The 26,172-nt window shown below is 51.2% G+C and overlaps 1 protein-coding gene across 5 annotated transcripts in view; it reads right to left on the bottom strand.

The window, feature by feature from the left end:
• Positions 1–26,172, bottom strand: part of NFATC2 (nuclear factor of activated T cells 2) — a 139,944-nt gene that overhangs the window by 108,156 nt on the left and 5,616 nt on the right. For 4 of the 5 annotated variants that reach the window (XM_060620312.3, XM_060620321.3, XM_060620326.3 and 1 more), the window contains exons 2-3: positions 11,204–12,218; positions 6,631–6,802 (exon numbers count right to left, since the gene is read on the bottom strand). In XM_060620312.3, the coding sequence (XP_060476295.1) occupies positions 6,631–6,802; positions 11,204–12,218 (1,187 nt within the window). The remainder of the gene's footprint in view (positions 1–6,630; positions 6,803–11,203; positions 12,219–26,172) is intronic. The other variant, XM_060620342.3, reaches the window with a different exon arrangement.

The raw sequence follows: 26,172 nt of genomic DNA on the forward strand, positions 1-26,172 counted from the left end.
TACCCCAATTCCCCTTGGCCTGGTCATTTTCCCATGGTACTTATCACCTTCCAACATACTATTTAACTTTCCTACTTAGTAGATTTATTGTTTATCTCCCCGCAGCCAGAACGTCAGCTCCACGGGGGCAGGAATTTCTGTCTGTTTTGTTCACAGCCACACTCCCAGCGCCTGGAACGGTGCCTAGCGCATGGAAGGTGCTTGGTAAATATTTCAAACAAACGGATGAATGAGTAAAGGAACCTCTAGGGTCTCTCTGCCTCAGAAGCTCGAGCCACCTGGCTTTCCTTTCCCTGTCCAGGAAGGCCAGACTGAACCCTCCGGAGGACCAAACACAGTAGCTTCTAGACAAATTAGCATCTGTAAGACCGGCTTCCTGTTTCTTATCTTAAAAGTGGAGGGGACTGGGGGGGGGGGGGTGCTCACCAAGCACAAAATTGGGTTATCCGCCTAGAAGCCCACGTGCACAGCCACTTGCCAAAGGAGACTGCTCACTGTGACGACGGCAGCTTCGCCCCGTAAGGAGAAAACTCCACCTGGCTTCTTTCTGCCCTTTCTGAGACATAATTCAAAGTGAGTCGTGGAGAGTCGAAAGGCTAAAATCCAACGGGATGAAAAGCACAGCCTCGCAACAGATGAAAGCTTGGAGACCTGGCTGGCCTCCTCCGGATGGAGGCGAGGGGAGGGGTAACCTGAACAGGTGCGCCCCTGGCCTCTGCTCCCCACCCCGCGGAGCTCGAAGCTGGTCGGGGTTCCCCCTCGTGAAACAGAGATTGGGTTTCTGCATCGGTAAGGGCTTTCTCCTAAAGGAACCACCCATGTTTTTCCCATATGTCTGAACATCTGTTTGAAAGAATGGTCTTTGGAGATGTGTACCCAGGTTAAACACTCTCATTTTGCTTACTTTCTAACTGAAAGGATGCCTTTCCAATCATTCTTTCAGCTGAAAACAAGTCCCAGGGAGTGGGAAGAATAACGTGTTTTGAAAGCCCAGCACAAGGATGGATAAGGAATACGACAAAGTGTCCTCTTCCACGCAGAAATATGGTGAAAGGGTCCGGAAGCAGGCCGGGACAGGATTCCATGGCAATGGCATTATACAGGCCACTGTCGACTGGGGTGTGATTAGATCCCACAAGCTGCAGAGCCGTGTAAACGCTGGAAAGCCCAACTTTGCACAGCAGCCTGTGCACGGAAGTTTTGTCCACCAAAGGACCCCGGCATCCTGCCCTGAAACAGAACGAGGAAACGATAGCTGGATTCTGCCAATGGGCACGGGGCTCTTTCAAGGTGAGTCAGGTGGTTCCCTTCCTCATCCGATCCTCGCGGGTCAAAAGTCAGGCCACAGAATGGAGATTCCCTGGTTCCTCAGAAAGCGCCATAAGCTTGGTCGATTTCAAAGGGGTTGAAAGCTTTATAAAGGAAACAACGTGAGCCTGGCTGCGAACACTACCCCTTCCCTAACCAGACAATTCTTAGAAATTGTACAAATATAGCCTCCCGCTTATCTCCCTGTCTATTTGATAAACCTTGAAGCAGCTCAGGGCCTCATTTGCCCCAGAGGACATCTGCCCTGAGCCAAATCTCACACAAGGTTTGATTTTTGCAGCCAAAACTTAACAACCAGAAGCTTCACATGAAAATTCAGAGTCTGAGCTTCTCCCGAAAAGAACCTATAAACCCTGGCAATGCTGGACCCACGTTCCCACATGGTACACCCAGCGGGGGCTGACTAGCGGCTGCCTCCTCGAGATGAGGTGCACGCTCTGCTGTCTTCTCCTAAGAAAATGATTCCTCCCCCAAGTCTTCCCACACGACATAGGACACCATCCTGTACCCAGGGGCCCCTTCGCCTCCCACGTCTAGGCCAGAACGGAGTCCTGAAGGTGACACCGTAGAATCCCTCCCCTCCCTGCCCCTCCCACTGCTGCCTTGTCCCCAGCACCTCCGTCTTCGTCTGGGACCACCGTAGCCCATCAAATTCATCCCCCTGCTCCCTTCCTTACCCCTTCTAACCCACACCCGAGAAAGAGGCCGGAAGGATCCTACAAACAGTAAATCAGCATCACCTTCCTCCCGTACTTAAAATTCGTTACTCCCTTCCCCTGGAATAAAACCCAAGCTCCGCACCTTGGCTTATGAGTCCTGCACAGTGTGGCCCCGCCAACCCATCAGCCCCCAAGCTAAACTCAAGTGGCACTGGCCCTCCATTAGCCCCTCAGACGCACCAAGTTCCTCCCTGCCTCAGGACCTTTGCACACACCGTACCTTATGCCAGGAACACCCGCCCACCACTACCCAGAGAGACCAAGAAACAGAGAGAAGAAGGGCATCATTCCTCATTCGCCGGCTCTGTCACCTGCTCTAGGTCACAGGTGGTAAGTCACATCCTCAGCAAGACTCCCTTCTACAGCAGACAGAAGTATTCTCTTGGCATGGCTGCTTTGGTTGAAGTTGTAAGTTGTAAATTTATGTTGTAAATCCAACAGATGGGCTCCCCCACCGCTCAGCATGTCTTGCCCTAGGGTCCAGGTGTCATTCCAGATTGCCCTCATCTGCCTCCCTGAGCCACTCACAGCTCAGCAACGGTCAGGCCAAGCCATTCTGGTCTACTTTGCACCTCCGGTGCCCCCAGAGCTCCATCAGGGCAGAAACTGTATTCATCCCGCCCATCATGATATTATCAGCACTTAGCGCAGTGCCTGGCACACAGCGGGTCCTCAAGAAAATAGCTGCCAAATGAAGGAGTCAGGAGATCTGAAAGCATTTAAGGTTTAGAACAGACTTCCTTCCAAGACCAGGTGACATTCGAGAGGGGGGAAGAAAAAACACGACGCCAAACAGGGCATATGCTTAAGATTTTAAATTTTATATGTAAAGAAGTGAAGGGGTCTTGTGCTCATTTTATTTTCTTATAAAGAGGAGCATAAAACCACTAGGCGTGCAAAAAAAGTGAAGTTTTATGGTGCAGTAAATAAAAAAGAGGAGGGTGGGGACCAATCATTGAGGGGGGAAAGGAGCCGTGGTACAGTACAGAAATAGAAACAGATGTAGAGATAAGAGACAGATCAAGACAGAAACCAGCAGAAGCATCTAGGCAAAGTACAAAACAGGGCTACGCTGCTCTTCTGGGAACGAAAGGGCAACCCTCCAAATTTCGAAAGGGGTTTTCATTCCTACCTACAGGGTAAGAGCACTTGTCCCAAGTCCCCTCTCCAGTTTTCAAAGAAGGTTTTTAAAAACCGACTTACTACGCTAAAAATCAGTGGTTAGCACATTGCATTTTGAAGAGAACACAATCTATTCAAATAATTAAAAAAAAAAAAAAAAAAAAAGACTCCACTTGGTATCTTTAGAGAATGTGGCCTCAAACCTTGAAGTCATGCACTGGGTTTTCAAAGTTATGAGCGAGAAGAGGGATGGCTCCTTGGGGGCTGTCAGAAGAGGGGCATGAACTTCAACACAGCTCAGCAGAGGTCTTTCGAATTGCACATCCAGCCCGTTCCCTTCTCTGGAACGTTCCACGGCCCCAGCCTTAAACGAATGGGTAAGCAGAGCTTAGCCCACCGCACGTGGTCCAACCTCTCTGGCCAAGCCAACTGGGCCAGTGGGCCTTCCCAACCAGGCCAATTAGAATCTCCCTGAGAAATCACAATTTGGGCCCCAAAAAGGCGGTGCGGGGACAGCACATAAAATTGACAGGCAGGAGGTGTGGGCGTTTTTCCCCCCAGGCTTTCTCTGCCTGGTAAGAGTGTGGAGTCGGGGGAAGATGGTCTGAAGAGAGACGTGAAAAATCAGGAACGTTGTAACACAGAGACAGCCAGGCCCGTGGGTCCAAATCCCAGGCCCATTCGACAGCTCTGACCTTGAACAAGTTCCTTGACATCTCCTTGACCTAACTGCAACCTGCTTTTAGGGCTCCTTTAAGGATTAAATAAATTAACACACACGGCATTGGAACAGGGTCTGATACACAGTAAATGCACGCTGCACAGTAACTATTATGATCATTCTGCGCAACCCTAAGCTCACGAGGCTGAGAATTTCTCGCTGTTTTGTACACACCCAGCCCAGAGCCTAGAACCGTGCCCGGTACACAGAGGTGCTCAACCAGTGTTTGTTGAGTGATCGGGCCATGAAGATACCACCCAGCCCCGGGAGGACAGAGACCCCGGACAGAGCCTGCTAACTTTTCTCCTGATCCCAGCTCCTCCTCCAACAGGGCGATCCGGCCGGGTCTCGTCAAAGCCCCAAGTCAGATCACGCTTCCTTCCTGCTTTTCACGTCTCAGGATAAAGCCAAACTCTCCCCGCTGGCTACCCCAGGCCCTGCACACTCTGGCCCCTGCCTCCCTCCCTCCCTCCCCTTCCTTCTGGTCCTTCATGCTCCAGTTATATTGGGCCTCCTTTGCTCCTCTAACGTGATTCCCTCTACTTCCTTCTGCCTCCAGGCACCTGCACCTGCCGCTCCCACCCCCCCCCCCCTCAGCCCCAGCCTGAGGGAAATCTTAGCATGTGTTTTCCCCTCGTTTCCACTGGCTCCTGCATTTTACACGCCCAGAGCCTCACGCTCGTTTCCTGTGTGCGACTTGCCATTGTGTGTACTTCTACCATTTGTGTGTGACGATTTAGCCGACGACTCTGGCTCCTAGACCGTGAGCTCCAGGAAGAAAGAGCTCATAGCTTCTTTTTTATCCTTCACTGTATTTTCGTAGCGAGCACGGTAGATGGCAAAAAGTCGGTGCTCAACACATACTTGCAGAGGGAATGAATCCACTTGCCGAACGGGTTGACTGAACAAAGAAGTAAATTGGGGACCGGTCTCAAGTCGGGCTTCTTTCTCAGTTGAGTCTCCTAGCCTGGCTTTGCAGTCGTAGCCTCCTCATACGGTCCCCCTCTTCTAATCTGCCCTGCCATTGCTAAACAACACAGACGCACTTTGACTCCAACACACAGAGTAACACCACCCTCTGAGCCAGGAAGCCCCGTCCTAGAATAGATAAGCCTAGACCAATAATGACACGAAGACTTCCCTTCCCAGAAAACAATTTTCATGCCTGCCAGAGTGAATGGTGCCAGACCAGCCCTCCCACCGTAAACAACTATAAGTCGGGACAAACATCTAGAAGTCAACAACTTTCAGGCACTGGACAGCAGGCAGCCTAAGACTGTGGCCACCAAGGGAAAGGAAACACAGGAGCCCATGTCCCCTCCAGCTCCCTGCCTGAGGACAGCTTCCACACCACCGGCATGGAGTCACGTCTGCCAAGCACCCAAAAAGGTTATTGACACAGCATGGCAAACACCTTGGACTTTCCACAGATCCGCCATAACAAAATGTAAAATCAAGTCTACACAAGTATAACGTGGCCAGTCAGCTGCTGCATCGCCTTTAAAGGAAGATAAAAAAATCCAGAGTCTCTCTGTCCAGTAAATATATTATCATCACAATATTAGAATATAGTCAACAATTACTAAACACGCAAAGAGAAAGGAAGGTGTGGCTCACGGTCAAGGAAAAGAAGCAATGAATAAACACAAATGGCAAAATAGCTGTGATGGCAACTCCAGAAAAAGCAACTGCCAGGACGTGGAAGTTCCTATTATTATCACAAAAGTCCTTAACCAGGTGTATACACCCAAAGCACCTATGGAGATTTCAGAGATTTTGGACTTTTGTTTGTCTGCTGGTCTCGGCTCTACTCATGTTATTCAATGTCTCATTAAGTAGTTTCAGGGGATGCTTAGGAATCTGCCTTTTTCACAACCTCTCTAGAGGCTCTCATGCATACTACATCAGATTCTTATCGTAGAATACATCCACCTTAAGGCAAATACAAATAAAAGTTAAATTTATACGTATTGAAGGTTCTGCTTAATTGAGTTGGTTGGTGGGCACCAATCAGCACTCCCTGGTTGAACAGATTACACAACTAAGAAAGATAATTTCAACTTGAATTATTTTGCAGAAAAATGCACACTTCTCTACTTATTTCGACTGAAAGAAAAACTGAGGTTAAACCAAAAGCCACAGACATAAAAGATAATGATTAAAAAGAAAAAACTGGAGGAAATGCTCATGGTATAATATTTTAAAAATCAGAAAACCAGTTATTATAACATCAAACATTTAAATGTATATGAATAGACATTGCCATGTTTGCGAACAGAAAAAAAGGCAACAAGAAATAGGTCGAAATGCTGATAGTATTTCTGTTACGTTTAATTTTAATTTTCCCCTATTTTTCTATACTTCACAAGAGTATATGGATTTTCCTCAGTGGACTCTCCTCTGAAATTTAAACACAAAATAACGGCTTCTGAAACCTTCTGTCAACACACAAACCCCTGCAAAACTCTAGCAATTTTTCAATCAGAAAGAGAAGAGAAGAAATAACTTAAGAATATCATTTCTATCCTTATTCAGCTCAGGAAGACTTTCTTCTCTGGTCTCTGAGTAGCTGGACTAGTTTCTGATCCTACTAATTCCATCTCAAATTTCCCATCTGTTAGACGAGTAGGAGGCCGAGACACATACCACAACCCAACAAATAATAGGCAGTGGCTGAGCGAAAACAGCTCACTTAATAGAAATGAAGGACACAAAAAGGAAAAGAATTCAAGTCCATACCTGAACGACAGGGTGGCCACCAGTTGGAGCTTTGACAGCCCCTCGGCTGCCTTCTGTCTCATAGTGGGCCCGGTGATGTGGCTTGGGCTGCACCTCAATCCGCAGCTCATAGGACCCCGACTGGTGGGAGAGTGGCCACTCAAGCGGAGGGAGGGATGCGGTCACTGGAATACTGAAGGAGGAAACAGAATCAGTCGTGTGTACGAGAAATCAGAACCAGTCGACCTGGGGGCTCAGTCGGTTGAGCATCCGACTTCGGCTCAGGTCATGATCTCACGGTCTGTGAGTCTGAGCCCCATGTCAGGCTCTGTGCTGATAGCTCAGAGCCTGGAGCCTGCTTCAGATTCTGTGTCTCCCTCTCTCTTTGACCCTCCCCCATTCATGCTCTGTCTCTCTCTATCTCAAAAATAAATAAACATTAAAATTAAAAAAAAAAAAAAAAAAAAAAGAACCAGTCGACCTGTACAATAAACGTAAATGGTCCCTTTTCTGAAAAATCATGTCAGAGGGAACAGAAGTAAAGTACTGGCTGTTGGAAAGCACATATTTCTCAGACAGGATAGGTAGGATTCTACTCAAGTGAGAGATCTTTGTCTTTGTTTTCTCTTCCACCTTTGATGAAAACAGTGTGACTGACATGTCAGTTTGTGAAGCTAATTTCATTACATGTGAGTTCTAGCATATTTCTAAATGTTACCACTCCTTTTCCTCTGGGAATTTTGAGGAGTACCATCTCCTTCCTCTAAAAATCACCCCTTATCCAGAATGTTCTCCCTTTCCAAAGGAGTAAGCGTGGGAGAAATTACCTGAAGTGGAAATCAGGAGCCCACGTGTGTCACAGATGTGCAATGTGACCTTAGGCAAGTAACCTCACCTCTTTTATCTCCAGTGTCTTATAATAACATATCAAATGGACCACATGGCACCTGAGAGTTGTTTCAGTTCTTATTTCCAAGTCTGATGCTCTCGATTAAAAGCTGCATTTAAGGAGAGACCATTTCTAGTCACAGCCATTGGCTCTCAGGACCAGTAAAGAACATCTAACCATAGAGAAGTGTCTGATTTTGGTATGGATGAGTCAAACCACCCGGACCCCTAAGTTTAAAGGAAGAGGAGAAGTCAAGAACATGACTGGAGTTACCCACCCGTGTTTAAGTCCAACCTCCACCTCTAGCTACTTTGAGCAGATGCCTCTATTAAGTTTCCATGGGCCTTAAGTTTCCTCCATTGTGAAATGGAGCTACGGAGATCACATGAAGAGCTTAGCACAATAACTACTCAATAAATATCAAGCTATAATCATGTTTCCCTGTATATACACTCCATATTTCAAAGTTATCTCCTATACTCTAATTTACTTGTGGTTATAGTATTAGATGTATAGGCCTTTACATCTGAAGTTGTAATGACAGCCATTAAGTTTCATTTTCTTATAGAATCTTAACCCTTCCCAGCACACCCAACAGGTACTTGACACGTGGTTAGAATCATGTAATTAAAGACTTGGCTGAGGTCTTAATGATCTACCTAGACCACTCCTTCAGAGTCTTAGGGAACACAGATATTTTCCCAAGATTACAAGGCTCCAACTTATGTCTCTTGACTCTCAGTCCAGGGCTCCATGCACGTCTCCATGCTACTAGAGATATGCTACTTCTTATCTTACTGATTTATTTAACATAGGGCCAAGCAAATATCTCACTTATAGAATGGCTCTGGAACAATACTCGATATTTGATCGGTTCTCGGTCAGTAGTCAAGTGGGTGGGTGGGTAGATGGCTGGATGGCTCAATGAAAGAATAAGTGAGTGAGCAGTCTTATTCCAAAGAAGCCCCGCATATTCAAAGTCGCTTCAAAGTTGCAAAAGCATGGATTTGTGTCACTATGTCCTGATTTTGTACATGTGGCACCAATCGTTAATCCAATCAGGATATTCTTTTCCACTAAGCCCGGAGCTTCTAAAAGCTACCGTTATCAACTGGACTTAGGGAAGCATTTGCAATGAAACCAATTTCATTCCTTCTCCATCACAGCAGTACCAAGGGCAATGCAGTGGGACCCCATAAACGACCAGTGCTGGAGTCCAACTCGAACATGCAGTCCAACTTCAAATTATGTCGTCACAATGCAAGCAAATCTCCATCTCTTCTTTGCAACTAGATCACCTCCCGAAGCGCCCCCCCCCCCCCTTGCCCTGAAGTCTTAGAGCATCCACCTCAGTTTCGGTCCCAACATGCCTTCTAGCTTCTGCCTGCAGCCAAGGTGCCGTGTGTCTTACACACTCACACTCTCATCGTGCGAGTTAATTTTTTTTAATTTGCAAAATAAGGCTCATAAAAATATCACTTCACCCCTGTTCTAATATCTTTTGAAGTATCAAAAATACTCAGGGAGGAGAAGACCCAGTGGGCTATCTCCGAGTATCAACTTCAAATTTTGTTTGGTTCCGGAACAAGTCTTTGACGACTACAATACGATCTTAAGAATTAGACCATCAGAGCCAATGTGAAATTCTGCATTTGAATTCCAGCCCTCAGCCCCACACACCCGGAGACAAATGTTATCATGAGACTTCCCTGAACGTCCTATCTTCTTGACCTTACAGAAAACTGTCACAAATATCTCATCAGCTGGCACAAATTGGCCCTCGTAGGGACTAAAGTGGTCAGTATCGTTTGGACCAAGAGTAGAGAAGGAAGGACAAACGATAAAGTCTTTATAAAGTCTCAGACAAATGCAGCACAATCATATTTTATATTCATGTTCCTCCCCAATCTCAACCATTAAGTAAACCACGTTTCACAGACTGGTCTGTAGCAGAAAGAATAAGGAGTCAAGAATTTGAGATTCTAAGTTTCCAACTCTGTCACTGACTAGCTGGGTGACCGTGGCCACGTCCGCTCGCCTCACCAAGCCCAGGCTTCTCGACCTGCGGCAGGCGCTGGCCCTGATCAGCATTTCCTATGGTGGCTCCATACGACTTTGGTCACAGAACTCAGAGCCCCGTGGCCAAACGGCCTTTGAGATGACTGCACGTTCTGTCCGCAGCTGGGAGTGGCCCCTGCATAAAGATATCCGTTTAACTCTGTTAAACTCAGAATCTCCTTTTCTAAGGGACACCCATCGACCTGTGATGGCACCGGTGTTCTCAGAACCGCTCGGGAAGAAGGGCCAGACTGGAAGGCCCCTGTGGTCCAGTTTGGTCTGGTGTGGGATAAGCAAGGCCCGGGGGACAGAGCCCTCGACTACTCTCACCTCATCAATCACAACAGCTCCACCATGATCTATTTTGGTGTTCAATTTAGTATTTGCATAAAAAAAAAACCAGTTTCCCATTTGCTAAAAGCAAACGCTCTGAAGAATCAACGTCCTCATCCTTATTACCGTATGGTTTTCAAAGTGTCAGGATGATTTTGAGCTTCGCTTTCATGGAACGTCATGTGCTTCTAACCTCTGGGCGCCTCATTTTTCTTAGCATCCAAATGAAGATAAAAATAATACCAACTAGATTTACTGGAGAATAAAATGATACGTGGGCGATACTTAGAGTTGTGCCTAGCACATAGCAAGCATCCTCAAATGCTGGTGATTATCATGGTCACTGTCATTCCTCTAACAACCAGTGGGAGCTCAATCTTCTAGGACAAGGCTCATCCAGGAGAAAGTACTTTCTAAAGTGCCTCCCTGATAAGAAGATTCCCCTCTGAAACACAGCAGCTGCCCCTTTCTTTTCACTCTTACTTTTGCAGGCTTGGTGCCAAGAATTTCATATATATCCTCACACCTTGGAAAAAAACAACGGACGAAAAAACAATGAGGTGGGGACTAACCCACAGGGAATGAGCCAAGGTTTAGTAAGGTGCTCAGTGAGAAAGGGGATCCTGATTGATTAGCAATGTCTGCCTTGGGCACGGCATCCCAAAGATGCTGGATGAGAAAGCTGTCCTGCACGACTAGCGATGCCTGTCATGGACACAGCAGGGGGCAGCACCAGACATGCCCACGATCACACAGCCCCCGAGGGGTGGAAGCAGGACTCAAACCCGGTCCCTGGAGACCCCAAAGCCTACACACCACCATCTACACGCAGCGCTTTGGCTTCCCACAATTTCAAGCTCCTCGAGGACAGCAGATGCGAAAACCCAATTCCTCTTAGAAGAGGCTGGTAAGTGCCCCGTATAAAGGCTTGCTCTGTGCTTCCCAGAACGTCCCCTCCACGGAGGCAGAAATTTCTGCCCGCTTTGTACACCACGGTCTCCCCAACACCCACAACAGTGCCCGCCTGGCACGTAGCAGGTGCCTGATAAAACCCTGTCGCCGGAACGAATGCGCCAACCGGCCAGGGGCCATCACAGGCATGCTCCCGACCACCTGGGGAGTTACGGGGGCCCACGGAGAAACCACAGCTGGGAGAACTGAACCCCCCCCCCCCCCACGCCCGCCAAGGTCTGGCAGCCAGGAGGCGGGAGGGCCTGGGTGTGGATGCGGCCTGTCCCAGACGCTAAAGCACCACGCCCCCCCCACCCCCACCCCCACCCCCGGGGAAACCGGTCCCCTAGGAGCCCCGCTCACCTGCAGAGGGGAAGGGCGGGCACCAGCTGCTTGGGCCACGTGGGCGGCATCAGCAGGATGGACTCGGGGGCCGAGTTCCTCCTCTCCTCCTGCTCGCAGGGGCCCAGAAATTCCACGGCGGCCGGGTACAGGTGGCGGGGCAGGCCGGCCTTGGGCGGGGCGGCGGACACGGGCGCCGGCTCGGGGCTGGTCTTCCACATCTTGGGCGGGATGCCGCAGGGCGAGTCGGCGGCGAGGCTGTTCAGGGCGTCCATGAGGACGGCGGAGCCGGCCGCGGCGGGGTAGCCGGCGGGGGCGCCGTCGTCCCGGGGCTGCGGCGAGGGGCTCCGGGAGCGCTGGGGCGAGGCTCCGGGCAGCGGGGCGACCGGGGCCCCGGCGCACGAATGCCTCCGCTTGGCGCCAGGCGACGAGGAGCGGGAGGCCGGACGGGGCGCGGGCGAGCGGCGGCCCAGGCAGCTGTCCTCAGCGAGGCCGGTTCGAGGTGACATTATTGGCGAGGTTCTGGGGGAATAATGAGCAGGGATGTTTTGAAACTGGGGGCACAGGTCGTCGGGCCCGCCGTTATTGGGCGAGACGCAGGGCGAGGTGTAGGGGGAGAAGGTGTCGGAAACGAAGCTGGCAGAGGAGCCGCTGCTAGCCGGGCTCAAGCAAAGCGGCTCGCGGTAGCCCTCGAAGCCGGGCACGGGCAGCGTGAACCGCGGGCTGGCGGCCGCCCCGGCCAGGGCCGGCTGCTCCCCCAGCAGGCCAGCGTCTCTCCCGCGGAGGGGGCCCCCTGCCTGCATCAGTTCGTGAGATGGAGTGATCTCGATCCGAGGGCTCAGGCCCGAGGCCCCGGCTGGCTGGGCCGCGCTCAGAAAGTTCTGCGGCCCTACCCTATCCGGCTCTCCGAATCGGCCGGGGGGCTCGCCCGGGAGACTGGGGAGGGGGCTGTATGGCTTGAGGCCATAGTCCAGGACATCATCGGGGTATGCGAGTCCGGAGGGTGGGCTGGCGACCTTATGTGCATTCGGTTCTTCTGGAAAGAGAAGGGGGGGGAGGGAGGGGTCTTTTTAAGCCTCTAAAACAGAACTCCCGGGCAGAACAATCCCAGATCGGGTTTTGGCTCCTGTTTTTCTTCTTTGTTTTCTTAATAATCCCCCCCCACCCCGCCCCGCCCCGCCGCCCGTGCCAAACCCCCGAGCTGGAACCTCCTTCCCTCACCAGAGGAAAGTGAGGCCGCTTCCTCCCCGATTCCTTGAAGACAGAGATGGAAGCGGAAAGATTCCAGTGCAGGTGCACAGAGCACAGCTCATCCAAGCCACGCTGCCCTAGCCAGAGGCCCGGCAGGACGCGCCGGGCCAATGACGTCCCAACTTTTGGCTCAGGGGGACCCTGGGAAGAAACGCGTTTTTACTCCACGACTCGGTTCACGCCCTCTCTACTGGAGCCTGAAACGAAGCTTCGCAAAAACAGTACTTACCCTCACCTTTCCTCTTGTCTGGGGTTATTTGGTTTAAGTGCTGGTCACAAGTCACTGAACAGATTTCCTGGCCCACCAGTGGGTCAGGACCCACGGTCGGAAAACCAGGGACGCAGGCTCGTTTCAACATTTTTGCACGTTTGGTACAGCCATGGGACGCACAGGCAGACTGCACCGGCTCTGAGTCCCAGGAGCTCCGGGTTCAGACCCCAGCCGCTCACGCTCAAGGGTAACTGGTGGCTTCGTTTAAATCCAGGACCCCTGAGTCGCATCTTATCTTGGGCCATTTTAAAGACGAGGAAACTGGGGCCCAGGGAGGGGAAGGGATTCACCCAGAGGCACAGAGTCAGAAGGATGAGAAATCCCACAGACCAGCCCCTTGGTCCTCAAAAGGCAGAGCCACGGCTAAACGGTGTCCCAAACCATAAAAAAAGCAGCGGATGCGGAAGGACCGGATTTTTCTTTCGTAGCGGCCTTCTGTCTTAGGTTCCCCCTGCCACCTCAAAGGACGGACTCTGGAGAGTGGATTTAGGGAGGGAAGGAGCTGTTCCGCCCAGCACCCTGACCCTGGGGGAGCTCCTCCTCTCAGTAGAGGCCCCTCCCCCCTCCCTGTGGGGGCTTGGTTCAGCCTGACCCCTCTAACGCCCCTTCCTACACCCAAACCATAGCGAGTCCTAACGACCCTACTGTCAAAACAGAAGCCACACGGGGCGCCTGGGTGGCTCAGTCGGCTGAGCGTCCGACTTCGGCTCAGGTCATGATCTCGCGGTCCGTGAGTTCGAGCCCCGCGTCGGGCTCTGTGCTGACAGCTCAGAGCCTGGAGCCTGTTTCACATTCTGTGTCTCCCTCTCTCTCTGACCCTCCCCCGTTCATGCTCTGTCTCTCTCTGTCTCAAAAATAAATAAACGTTAAAAAAAAAAAAAATTAAAAAAAAAAAACAAAAAAACAGAAGCCACATTTGCACCACAACCCCCCTGGCCTAAGACGCCGGCCCGTCCTCTCTCGCCTGGACTTCGGTCACCTCCTCCCTGGGCTCCCCCCTTCTGTCGTCACCCCCTCCAGTCTGTTCGCCGTGCAGTAGCCCCTTGACGTGCCCGCCTGCAAAACTTTAAAGGCTTTCCCAAATGTGATCTGAAGCCCCCGAGCCCCGGTCTGTCTCACTATTCGTACCTGCCCATTTTCCCAGCCTGACTCAGCAACGGCCCCGCTGACCTCTTCTTCAGATATCTCCCGCCTTCAAGTTCAAGTGCCGTTCATTCTGCTGGAAACCCTCCCCCTCCCCGAGATCTTCACATGGCCGCTTCCCTGAATTCCTTCATGTGTCTGTTCAGCCAACGCTTCCTTAGATTGGCCCATCAGAAAGACCCCCTCCATCCCCACCTGTCACTCTCCACCCCTTTTCCCTAACACCCGTTGCCAGCTGACACATCAGATATTATCTGTTTAGGGAGTCTCATCCTGATAGATCAGGGGCAGGCAAACGGACCGTGTTTGTAAATAAAGTTTTATTGGAAAGCACCCATTCCTGTTTGTTTACATACGGTCTGTGGCTTGTTTTTGTACTACAGCGGCAGTTGACGGGGGCGCCCGGGTGGCTCAGTCGGTTGAGCATCCGACTTGGGCTCAGGTCATGATCTCACGGTTTGTGAGTTCAAGCCCCGCGTCTGGCCCTGGGCTGACAGCTCAGAGCCTGGAGCCGGCTGCGGATTCTGTGTCTCCCTCTCTCTGCCCCACTCGTGCTCCTCTCTCTCTCAAAAATAAACATTAAAAAATTTTAAAAATAGCCACGTGGATAGTTACAATAAACACTCTACGGCCCACAAAGCCTAAAATGTTATCTGGCCCTTTATAGAAGATAGTCACCCACGTGCTGGACTCTATGCTCCACGGGTGCGGGAACCATATCTATCAAGGTTCAGCACTGGGTGCCAGACACCTAGCACGGGCTGTCCATAAACATTTGCTGAGTGAGCAAACAATGGAAGAATCCTGTCCAAGGTTCATGTAGCCAGAAATGGGACCTCTTCCTCAAGTTGGATGCCTGACCCTTACCCTGGGGAGCCAAGATAGCTGCACGGGTGATCCTCTGCCTCCTCGGTGTCCTTTCTGGACCATCGTGGAGTAAATGCTGCCTGGTTTAGCTGAGCTGATCTCATGGGGTCCAGAGGGTACCCCCTCCCCAGGTGAGAGCCCCGAAACGGCTTCTCACAGGTCTTAGGGTAAAGATGAACGATCTCAACTAGGCCAGCCAGGCCAGGCCCTGCCTGCCACCTCTAGCCTCACCTCTCTCTACTCTCCCTTGGACTCCAGCCAAACTGTCTTTCTGTTCTTAGAAAGCACCTACCTTCTTTCTGCCTCAGGACCTTTGCACTTGCGGTGCCCTCTGCCACAACTGCTCCTCCCCCACCCCACCCAGGCCCCTTCTCTACATAACTAAAGCCCCTCATTCCTTCCAGCTAAAGTGCCGTGTGCTGGGGAAGGCTTCCTGATCTCCTTGGCTAGATCACAGACCACTCACGTTTCTCTGTTCTGTCCCTACACTTCCCGAAATTCCAATTAAGAAATTGTGACGTTGTTTATTGCCTGCCTCTCTTCCAACCTCCAGCTCCATCCCTACCAACAGGAAATTCCATAAGGGCTCTCTCACCCCTTAGGGTATCCTAGCACCTGGACAGCCCCACCCAAAATATGTGTGGGTTGGCTGAATTTTTAAAAAAGGGGGGGAGGGGGAGTTCAGAAAAGTCTATGTGAAATATTTCAACTACTACTCAAAGATGCTAATATCCAACCCAAACGGTAGAAAGATCTAACCTCAAGAGAGGGCAATTCGTTAACATCTACCAAAATTCCAACATACCTATCTTTGGAACCAAGCAATGTAGCTTTAGAATTTATCTTGCAGGGGCACCGGGTGGCTCAATTAAGCCTCTGACTTTGGCATAGGGCATGATCTCACGGTTCGTGGGTTCGAGCCCCACATCAGGCTCTGTACTGACAGCGCAGAGCCCGCTTGGGATCCTCTGTCTCCCTCTCTCTCTGCCCCTCCCCCACTCACGCTGGCTCTCTCAAAATAAACAAACTTTAAAAAAGCAAAAACAGGGGCAGCTGGGTGGCTCAGTCAGTTAAGCAATCAACTCCTGATTTCAGCTCAGGTCAGGATCTCACAGCTTGTGGGTCCGAGCCCTACATCAGGCTCTGCACTGACGGTGTGGAGCCTGCTTGGGATTCTCTCCCTCTGTCCCTCTCTCTCCCTCTCTCTCTCTCTCTCTCTCTCTCTCTCTCTCGCTGCTTCTCACCTGCTCATGCACTCAAACTCTCTCTCAAAAATAAACTTAAAAAGGTTGTGAGCTGCTATGAGGTACAGTTTACAGCAAGTGTAAACGTTTAAAACAAAAAACAATGCTGCTATATAAAGGGTTTAAAAAGTTCTTTCAGCCTTGATATGAAATGACCACAAGACACAGGGTCAAAGAAAAGCAAGGTACCTACAGTATGCACAGTACAAAAACAGAGGATAAGAGAATGTACACACACACACACACACACACACACAGCTGCTGGGTGTTCAGCCTCTCTCTGCAAGTTATAGGTAACAGGGACTTCTTCCAGGGAAAGGAACTAAGTCATCAGGCAGGGGAGGCACGCCCAAAAGAGATTCTGTTTCCTGTATTACCCTGAGAAAAGAAACACAATTCCCAAAAGAATCAGGTTTTTATTTTATTTTAAAGGTGATGGGGCCTAGTAGGATACACGGCAATGACACCTTGGTTTAAGAAGCAGGAAACTGAAACCTAGCCCTATGCTGCCACCAACCAGCTAAGTGACCTTGGAAGAGACCCTCACCCCGACTCCAGGTCTCAACCTGCCCATTCATAACAGGACAGCACTAAACCAGATCCGTTTCCTTGGTCACTTCTGGCTGGGATTTTTCTAGCTAGCGTCTGTAGGTTCTCACGTTCCCAGTCAACAACAACGCACACACGGACACCTTCCTGGCAGGTAACGGAGCGCAGATTTTTATTCTAGCAAGAGAGCAACATCAAGCCCGGGTCCCGCGACATCCTGATAATCCACTGCCCTGCGAACCAGCAAAAACAAGCCACAAGACGTCTCTTAGCAAAAATTCTGGCCTTATCAGAAAGGGCCGCATCACATCTCATCAGAAACACCCCGCGTCAGGGCTGATGCGAACAGTCGCAGAAACTCGGCCCTGAAAACACACATCACTCGCCCTCGCTGGCAGGCTGCGCCGAACAGAAAGGCCGGCTTGCTGAGCAAAAGCATCCAGAGCATTTACACTGGTTTTAATTAATCCGAGCAGCTGAGTTTTTCCGTCTTTCTTTTTCCTCTCAAGATTCTGAAAGCTTCACAGCAAGCAGGGAATGTGAAGGTAATTTATCCCTGTTCCATTCTCAGTCTTCTGGGTATTTAACAGCAAGCATCCCAGACGCACGGCTCAGGGCGAACACGTTTCTTTAAGCAGCTGGGCTTCTCTATTTCTCCTTACACAACTGCCCCCCTCACAGCCAGCCCCTCGGGGTCGCGGCTGTGCCCACACAGCAACCGGACAAAGTTAGTTTCATCTCAGAGCCACCAGATTTTCTCAGAAAGGGTTCCAAAAATCCTTTTTTTTTTTTTTCTTAACCACTTGCATAATCTTTGCTATATCCACGTACTACCAGTAAATATTATTTACTTAATATTTCTATTTAAATTCACTCACACAGTACTTTAATTTTTTTTTTCTTTTAAAAGGAAACTTTATACCACTACCACAAATGGAAAATCTGTGTCACCTCCATAAATAGAAGGTAGGGTAAAAACACAATAAAAATAAAAGTTACTCAATTCAAGATTCGAGACACTGTGGCCGGCCAAAGGCTCTACCCTGAGGCCCACCCTTTCTCTGCCCCTGAATGCTCCCTTTTTACGGAGACAGTATGTATATATGAAGATTTTGAATATGTCGAGTTTGAGGAGTGTTGCCAAATGTTATATACTCTTGTAACCACAACCACAATAAAGCTGTAGGACATTTCCACAACCCCAGGAGGCCTACCTTTTTTAAGGCTGGAGGGGGGCAGGGAGGAAACGGCAACTGCGAGAAAGATACGGGAGCACCTAACAGACTCTACCTGGGACTAGTTCAAAGCCACATAGCGCTGCAAGAAAAAATGGCGCTCATTACATGTGATGCCCTCACCAGCGAAGCACATAAAACCCCTTCACCTGCCATGGGTCACCTAGCCCACCCTGAGGCATCCATACTCAGAGAGAGAGGAAGAAGGTGGAAGCCGTGATGGGGGTTCAGAGGCTGCTGCCCAAAGTCCTCTGTGCCTCTATGCCTTTGTACCTGCTGTTCCCCTTGCCTGGAACTCCCTTCCAGACCCCCTGTCCTCACTTCTCCCAGCAAACCATTATTTTCCCATCAAGATTACACCTGGACCACCTCCTCCTGAAGGCCCTCCCTGATTCCCTAGTCTGGATCGGAAAGCTCTTCTTCTGGGCTCCCAGAAAACCTGCAGGACCGTGTAATGAAGTCTATCAATTGTCTCCCTACGGGGCTGTGAGCTTTCTGAAGGCAGTCAGGGATCGTCAGTCAATAATAATCAACAGGGAAAGCAGCTAACATTTATTGAGAACTTCCCTGCCAGGCACCGTGGTAAGCACATTCCGCCTAGTTATTCTATCTCACAACCCGCTATGAGGCGGGCACTGGGTATTCCCCTTTTACAGACGAGGAAACGGAGACACAAGGAGCAGACTTGCCGGAGGGCCCACGCTCGAACCCAGGCAGACTGGAGAGCACCGTCAATCCCCAGGCCGGGGCTCCTCACCTCGGAGCTAGTGGCATTCAGGGCTAGAGGCTTCTTCTGTTGGGGGAAGGCTGGGGGGGGGGGGTGGGCAGAGGGGGGGGGCTGGGGGTGTTTAGCAGCACGCCTGGCCTCTAACCACTAGATGCCGGTGATCCCTACCGTGCTCCCAGCTGTGACTACCACAAACATCTCCAGGTATGTGGCCAAGTTCGTCCTGCAGTCAGAACACCTGCTCCCCGCCCCCCAGCTGAGAGCCACGGCCGCATACAGTGCTGGTGTCCCATGCGTGCCCCGCTCACACCAGAGGCCCAAGAGAGCAATGCAAGCAGTAATCCGGGAGTCAGGCCCTCCAACCCAAAATGCTTCAGAAACGAGACATCTGCCCACCGTCAGCCCCAGCAAGTAAATCACACTGCAAGTCCTAATTCTCAGCGCCCTCCCTCCTTGGCTTCCCGGGGGCTCACCCCAGCATCCAGGCTCCGTGAAGGCTGGGGGAGGTCTCCGGCCACCATTGGAGGCTGCAGGAGGAGGGTGCTGGGGACGCCACTCCGGCCCCACCTCAGCAAGGCATCTGCGCGGAGATCCGGGCCTCGCTCGGCACAGGGTCGGGGGACCCCCGCTCCACTGCCCCGCCCCTGGGCTCTGTGACCAGGGGGACCCCCGAGTCCTCACGGGTCACACGGTGAAGCCAGTGACAGTACCAAGCTGATAATTCACCTCATCCACGTGAAGCCCAAAGCACACACAGTAAGCACTCAATAAACTGGGTCTGAGTGGATCATTATTTATTATGGAAAGAATGACTTTTTAAATGAGAATCCCGCCCTTTCTCTGCGCTCACTGATTTTACAACTTGCCACTGTGACACACACTAGCCCCCAATGCCTTCAAAAGCATTTAAGAAAGAAGAGAAGAGGAAAGGAAAGGAAAGGAAGGGAAAGGGAAAGGGAAAGGGAAAGGGAAAGGGAAAGGGAAAGGGAAAGGGAAAAAGAAAAAGAAGAAAAAGAAAAAGAAAAAGAAAAAGAAAAAGAAAAAGAAAAAGAAAAAGAAAAAGAAAAAGAAAAAGAAAAAGAAAAAGGCAGCCCGGCTCACTCAGTGGAGTACGTGACTCTTGATCTCGGGGTCACAAGTTCGAGCCCACATTGGGTGTAGGGCCTACTTAAAACAAAGTAAGGGGCGCCTGGGTAGCTCAGTCAGTTGAGTGTCCGACTTTGGCTCAGGTCATGATCTCACGGTTCGTGGGTTCGAGCCCCGCGTCAGGCTCTGTGCTGACAGCTGGGAGCCTGGAGCCTGGAGCCTGCTTCAGATTCTAGGTCCCCCTCTCTCTCTCTGCCCCTCCCTCCCCTCATAAATAAACATTTAAAAAAAAAAAGAAAGTTAAGAATGTTTTATGAAAATAAATGGATTAGTCAGTGCAGTAAACCCTTGGATTGTGAGTAACTTGTTCTGCCAGTGTTCTGCAAGATAAGCAACCATTTTTAACAAACCGTAACCTGATAAACGAGCAGTATCTTGCAATACGAGTCGTACGTGACGCCCAATGTCACATAATCCCACATGAGCCAATGGGTGTTGAAATTCGCTTGATACACAAGTGCTTTGGGTTACAAGCATGTTTCCAGGCCAAATTATGCTCGCAAACCAAGGTTTTACTGTACTTGGGAGTCTTTTTTTCTGCTGACCTTCAGAAAATACGTGGAGGGGGTCCAGGAGGCTTCCAACACCCCCTCTTGTTTTATGCTTTTACTCTTTCCCCCGGGCCATCCGGGAGCCGATCAACCAAACCTCACAGAAGCGTTGGTGACCCAGGGAGCTGCCGGCAGTAACGAAAACGATGTCTAACGTGTCAGCTAACGTGTCTATACCGCTTAACCTACACCAAGAACCGCTGTGTGTGCGATAAATGTTGGTCTCCCAAGAACCCTATGAAGCAACTTTACCGATGGGGAAGTGAGGCTCAGAGAGGGGGACTCACGTTCCCAAGGTCACACAGCTTCTAAGTGGCAGTCTGGCTCCTCTCCTTCATAACCATGACTCTAGCCTGCTACTGATGAAAGGGGCTATTTCTTGGACGGTGATACCTTAGCCCCAACACGGGGGTTATGGGGTATCCAACTGGGGAGATGAGGTACCCCAAGAATTGGGAGCTGCTCTGGGGCGCCTGGGTGGCTCGGTCGGTTAAGTGTCCGACTCTTGGTCTCAGCTTAGGTCACGATCTCACAGTTCAGGAGTTCGAGCCTCACGTCGCACTGAGAGTATGGCACCTGCTTGGGATTCTCTCTCTCCCTCTCTCTGCCCCACCCCTACTCACTCTGTCTCTCTAAATAATTTTTTTTTTAATTTCCTTTTAAAACAATTGGAGCTGCTCTAAGGGGTCCCATCAGGAGGCAACTGACAACCAAGGACATGAATTCCTTTCTTCTGAAATATCCACAATCCCTCCATTTGCCCCAGGATTGAGTCAACCATTTATTTTAAAATCACCGTCAGGCCACACTGTGGTCTCTGCCAGGGCCTCTCCTCCTCCAGCCTCTTTCGGGCCTGTTGCTCACCCTCAGGGACACACGGCCAAGTCTGAGGCAGCTGTTCAGTGCCAACCCACCAGCCAACAGATCGCTTTTGAAAAAAAAAAAAAAAAAAAGGAACAGCAAGAGAACATCTTCTCCGCCTAGAACTACGGGCGGGTGGAATTTTCAGGAAGCAGAATAGAATGATCAAAATAGAAACCCCGCTAGGGAACCTACACAGGGTCTGTCCTTGGGGGGAGGGGAGGCCCGGGGGGAGGGGGACGAGGAGAACCAGTGCTCTCAGGCCTGAAGGACTTGGGGGCAAGGAGTCAGGTCACGGCCCAGAAGCCAGACGCCCCTCGGCCTGGCAACGGGGCCCCGGGGCTGCGGGCCATCCCTGTCTGAGGCAGCAGGCCCACCACCTGATGAGCTCACACCCCAAGGTGTTGCGAGTCGCAGGCCCTGGGTTTGAGTCACACAGTCTGTTGCCATGGCAGCACTCGGGATGCCACAACCTGGCACCACACAGTACAGGCGGAGGAAAGGGGAGAAGGTGGAGGGAATGAGCCCTACCTCCCGCCACCCCACGACTCTCCTAACCTCCGAGGGCGGGGGTGGGGGGGGGGGGGTGCTGTGAGCAATCACCCAAAGGAGCAGGAAGGGGAAGCTTTGTCGTCTGGCGGCCTGCAGCGCCTGTAGCAAAGACCTTTGAAACGCTAGAGGCTGCCTCCAAGTAAGAAGTTCAGTGCCCAGCAAACTTTCCCAAAAGCCCCCCAGGCCCCTACCACGCCCACCAGACGCACATGCGCACAGGGGTTGGATGCCCCATCAATGAATCGTGTGTATTCTAATGCCAGAGAACCAGGTTGTCTCATTCGTCACTCGAGAAATGACACACACAGACGCAGGGCACGAAAGGCGAGAAATTCCATCCAGATAAGTCAGGTCCAGAAACGCCAGCAAGGGAAGAAAGGCAGTTTACCGTCCTGTCTCGTCAACGTGGAACCACCGGAAAAAGCCACCTTGAACGCTATGCTCTTTGCTGACCTTGTCCCCAGCTAAGACAGCTGTCTGCCTTCACCAGACGGGACAGAAAAGAGAGCTCCATCCTGCTTCCCAGGCAGGCTGCCAGGAGGCCAGGCGCCCAGGACACAAGACCCAGGACGACTTGCAAGCCTTACAGACTGGCTGCGGGCATGTCTGTTTGCAAACCCCCATGCACCCACAGGCGGACACCTACTCCTTTTGGAGAGGGGTAGAGAGGTGTAAGGAATCTGCAACGCGCATGCATAAGGTCAGCTTTTGGACGGAGGCAGCAGAGCCCGGACATCGAGCCGACGTGAGTCATCTCCATTCTCAACTTGGGGTGCAAAGAACCACCTCCTGCTAGTTTAGTCATCCCATGGGCCCCTGCCGCTTTCGAGAAGTTCAGAGACCTTCCTATTTTTATTCATTGGATAGCTGATCTTCACTGGGCCGCAAGCTCTCACGGGTACTACCTCCTTCTCCGCAGCTTACGACCCCCCCCCGCCCCCCCCCCCCGCCCCCCGCCCAGCCAGGAGGCAGGTGTTATCAAGTCCTCTGCGTTACAGAGAAACTGAGGCTTCAGGATACAGGGATTCACCCAAAGTCACAAGATCATCAGGGACAGAGCTGGACTTCAAACTGAGACATCATTTAGGTGCAGTAAAATGCACAAGCATGAAACGTACATCTCATGCCTTTTTTACATACGTGTCTGTACCTGGTTCTGCCCACCACTCAAGATCTAGAACATTTCCATTCTGCCCGAGGGTTCCCCTGTGGCCCTACCCAGCCAGCAACCCTAACCCAGGCGGAAGGACTCACCCAGCCTGACTCCTCTCAGAGACTAGGTGCTAATACGCAGCCACGGTTTCTTTTTTAACCCCTTGCAGCACTCCCCCATATGACGACACCGTAATTCATGTGTCCAGTCAGCAGACTGTACTGCCTCCATTTTTAAAGAAGACCACCATCTGTGGGGCGCCTGGGTGGCTCAGTCGGTTGAGCGTCCGACTTTGGCTCAGCTCATGACCTCACAGTCGGTGAGTTCGAGCCCCGCATCGGGCTCTGTGTGCTGACAGCTGGGAGCCTGGAGCTGCTTCGGATTCCTCTCTCCTTCTCTCTCCTTCCTCTCCTTCTCTCTCTGCCCCTCCCCCACTTGTGCTCTGTCTCTCTCTCTCTCTCTCTCTGCCTCTCAGAAATAAATAAACGTTAAAAAAATTTTAAAGAAATAAAAACAATAAAGAAGACTGCCATTTGACATCAAACTTGACTTCGATGAGGTCCATTTCTAACAGGAGAGTCCGTCCCTCCACACTTGTCATGTGGTGCGTGACCGAGAGCAAGGCTCCGACAGCTTCCTCACCAAAACGAGAAGGAAAGATCCGGTCAGAACCAGAAATAGACTTCAGATAATCCTGCCTCAGAAACAAGGCTCACTGGGGCTAACCCACCTCTCCGTCAAAGGCCTGCACGGGGCGGGGGGGACGCGGGTGGGGTCACACGTTCTAACCAGCGCAGCAAAGACCCCTCACCTTCATGCCAGCCCCTCGGAGCCACACCCCTATTTGAGTCCCAAGCCCCTGGCACTGCCTGAAAAGCCGATTGCCACCTTTCCTAGAGCCAACCTGAAATCCAGGTGGAAACTTCCCCTGGAGAACAGCGGGGGCCCCCGAACTGGGCCAGGGGCAGAGATTTAAAATTAAAAGCTGATGGACTGACAGGTTCTTTATGTACACTTTCCCCCCAGTTTTCATGTTGGTGCCACGCTCCCAGAGGCAGGCACACTTGATCAGTGGCCCTGCCAACCCCAGCCATTCAGGACATTCCTCCTTCCTCCGGGGCAACGGAGGGGTGGTCCCCCACTGTGGGCCTCAGACCTGCAGCCCATCTTCCTCCCATCACACAGGTAAACAGCCCCTTTCTGTAGTCTTTACAGACACGGTTACAGGCGCTGCAGACCAAGTTCTTCCCCTCTTCATTCCACATCCCCCCCTTTTGCAGACATGCCCAAGCAGGTTTGTTTTGATAAGGACCTTTATAAATCCTGAGCTTTGCAGGCGACTTTCTTCCCTTCAGAAAGCTCCCCCAGCCACGGCTCAATTAAAATTCACATGGGAAGGGCTGACTTTTAGAAATGCATTTAAACTCAAACAGGCCCAGGGGAGAAAACGGGTTCTCTCCCCAAACCTTCGAGGAGGAGGCAGGGAGAGTCCCAAATGCCAACTCGGAGGAAAGGCCATCTCTTGGTTCTGTTCACAGCTTAGTCTGCCCTGGAAAGCTATATCCCCTCCCCCACATGGGGCGGGGGGGGGGGGGGGGGCAGGCGGGGGGGAGATGTTGGGGGAAGGCATGTAAAATCCAAGGCAGGGGGCTTTCCATCTGAATGCCGGTTTATAAGAAATGCAAAGGACAGAGGAACCTGTTAAAAGAGTCCGGCATGTGGAGAACCGAACCTGCTTCTTCAACAAATAGCAAGAAAACAGACTGATGGGGACTTTCCTAGAATAAAAGAGACGCCACGGTCCCCTCAACCAGATACAACGTGAAGATCTTGTTTGGATCTTGGTTCAAATGAGTTCACAGCAAAAAGATACTTGTGACACAAGCAAGAAATCTGAAACTAGATATCTGAAATTAAGCCATTATCGTGCTGTTTTAGGTCTGATAATGTCGTCTGACTGGTCCCTGAGTCCTTGTCTTTGAGAGCTACCGACTGCTCTAGTTATTAACAAAATATTAAACCATGTGGAATTTGGTTTCAAGTAGTGGGGGGCCCGCACCCCCAGCGTAGAGAATATGTCCAGGGTGGAGAGGGGTGAGAGAAGGGTAGCCTGATGCTGGTAATTATTGAAGCTGGGTGATGGGAACGTGAGAGTCAATTATCATTATCTCTGTTTCCCTCTTGTGGGAAAAAGTTCATCATTCAAGTGCAGGACAAAATCTTCTTGTTTTGGGGGAACCCATAGGGGGCTGTGCTCCAGGTAGAGAAGCAGACGGCCCCAGACCCTTCCCAGGAAGAGCCCCCGGGGTCACATCTTGCCTCCTTCCCTGAGCTCAGTTTGAACCATCAGCAAAAAAAAAAAAAAAAAAAAAAAAAAACCCTCACGCCAGCCTGAGGAAGCTAAGTTTGGCTGGAGCTCTGCGAAGGCTGCTGCGGCTATTTCCTGTGCTGGGGAGGAGAGCAGGAGGAAGTCCCTTCACGGGGGGAAGCCACAAGAATCCATCAAACTGCACGCTCCAGGGCTGCTCCTTCCTGGCCCTGGCTCAAGGGTCCCAGGGGGCCAGGGCAGGGCACCTGGGGAAACCCTGCCTCCCCAAGAGAGGCAGCCACAGGACAAATCCAAGCCCCGGAGTCTGGACACTTGAGAAAGTTTTTGCAGACGGCCAAGTTCTAGAGCTGAGGCAGGAGCCAGACGAGAGTTTTTCGAGTCAGAATGGAAGGTGCCTTAAGTAAGACACCTTGCTGTAACGCCCACTCAAGCCCGACAGCCAGGGGCTCCTCGCCAAGGACCGGACTCTTCAGCCCTTCCCTTAAGGCTCAGAATTCACCCAAGGTGAAGGTCGTCCCTTCCAAGGAGCCAAGGCCCTCAGGAAGTCAGGAGAACTGGACGCTCCCTCAAAGCCCATCACCACTGCCAGCACCAGCCCATCTGCGCACAGCCCGCCTCCTGGTAGCCGCACATCTGGTCCAGCAGGTGAGCTTTGCCACCACCATCCCCCCCCCCCCCGCCCCCGCACAGGTGAGAAAACACAAACCCCGAGAAGCAAAATCGCACCCCCACCCGTAGGTGGACCATCATGAAGAAATTATTCAACTTCTCATCCATTCATTTGGAAATTACTGATGGGGCACTTACTAACACCGGGTACTTTTACTGGCCAAGGTCACGCAGGCAGGAGGCCACAACGTCAGAATTTCAAGTCAGGGTTTTCTGATTTCAGATCTGGCGGTCTGACTCGCTGCGCCTTTGGAGCTGGAGGAACAGGCACCCCGGGAGGCATGCACAATAATCCACCGGGATGCAGAAAGCAATGGGACAATAGCACAAGGCCCATTTAATTCCTGTCCTTTACCATTTTTATTTGTGCCGCACAGGTATAATCCCCTTGGGACAGCAGCAAAGTTGACAATGCTATAAACACCAAATATAAGGACTGAAC

The sequence above is a fragment of the Panthera onca genome, chromosome A3 (assembly GCF_046562875.1).
Source record: "Panthera onca isolate mPanOnc1 chromosome A3, mPanOnc1 haplotype 2, whole genome shotgun sequence".
In the NCBI taxonomy this organism is placed as follows: Eukaryota; Metazoa; Chordata; class Mammalia; order Carnivora; family Felidae; genus Panthera; species Panthera onca.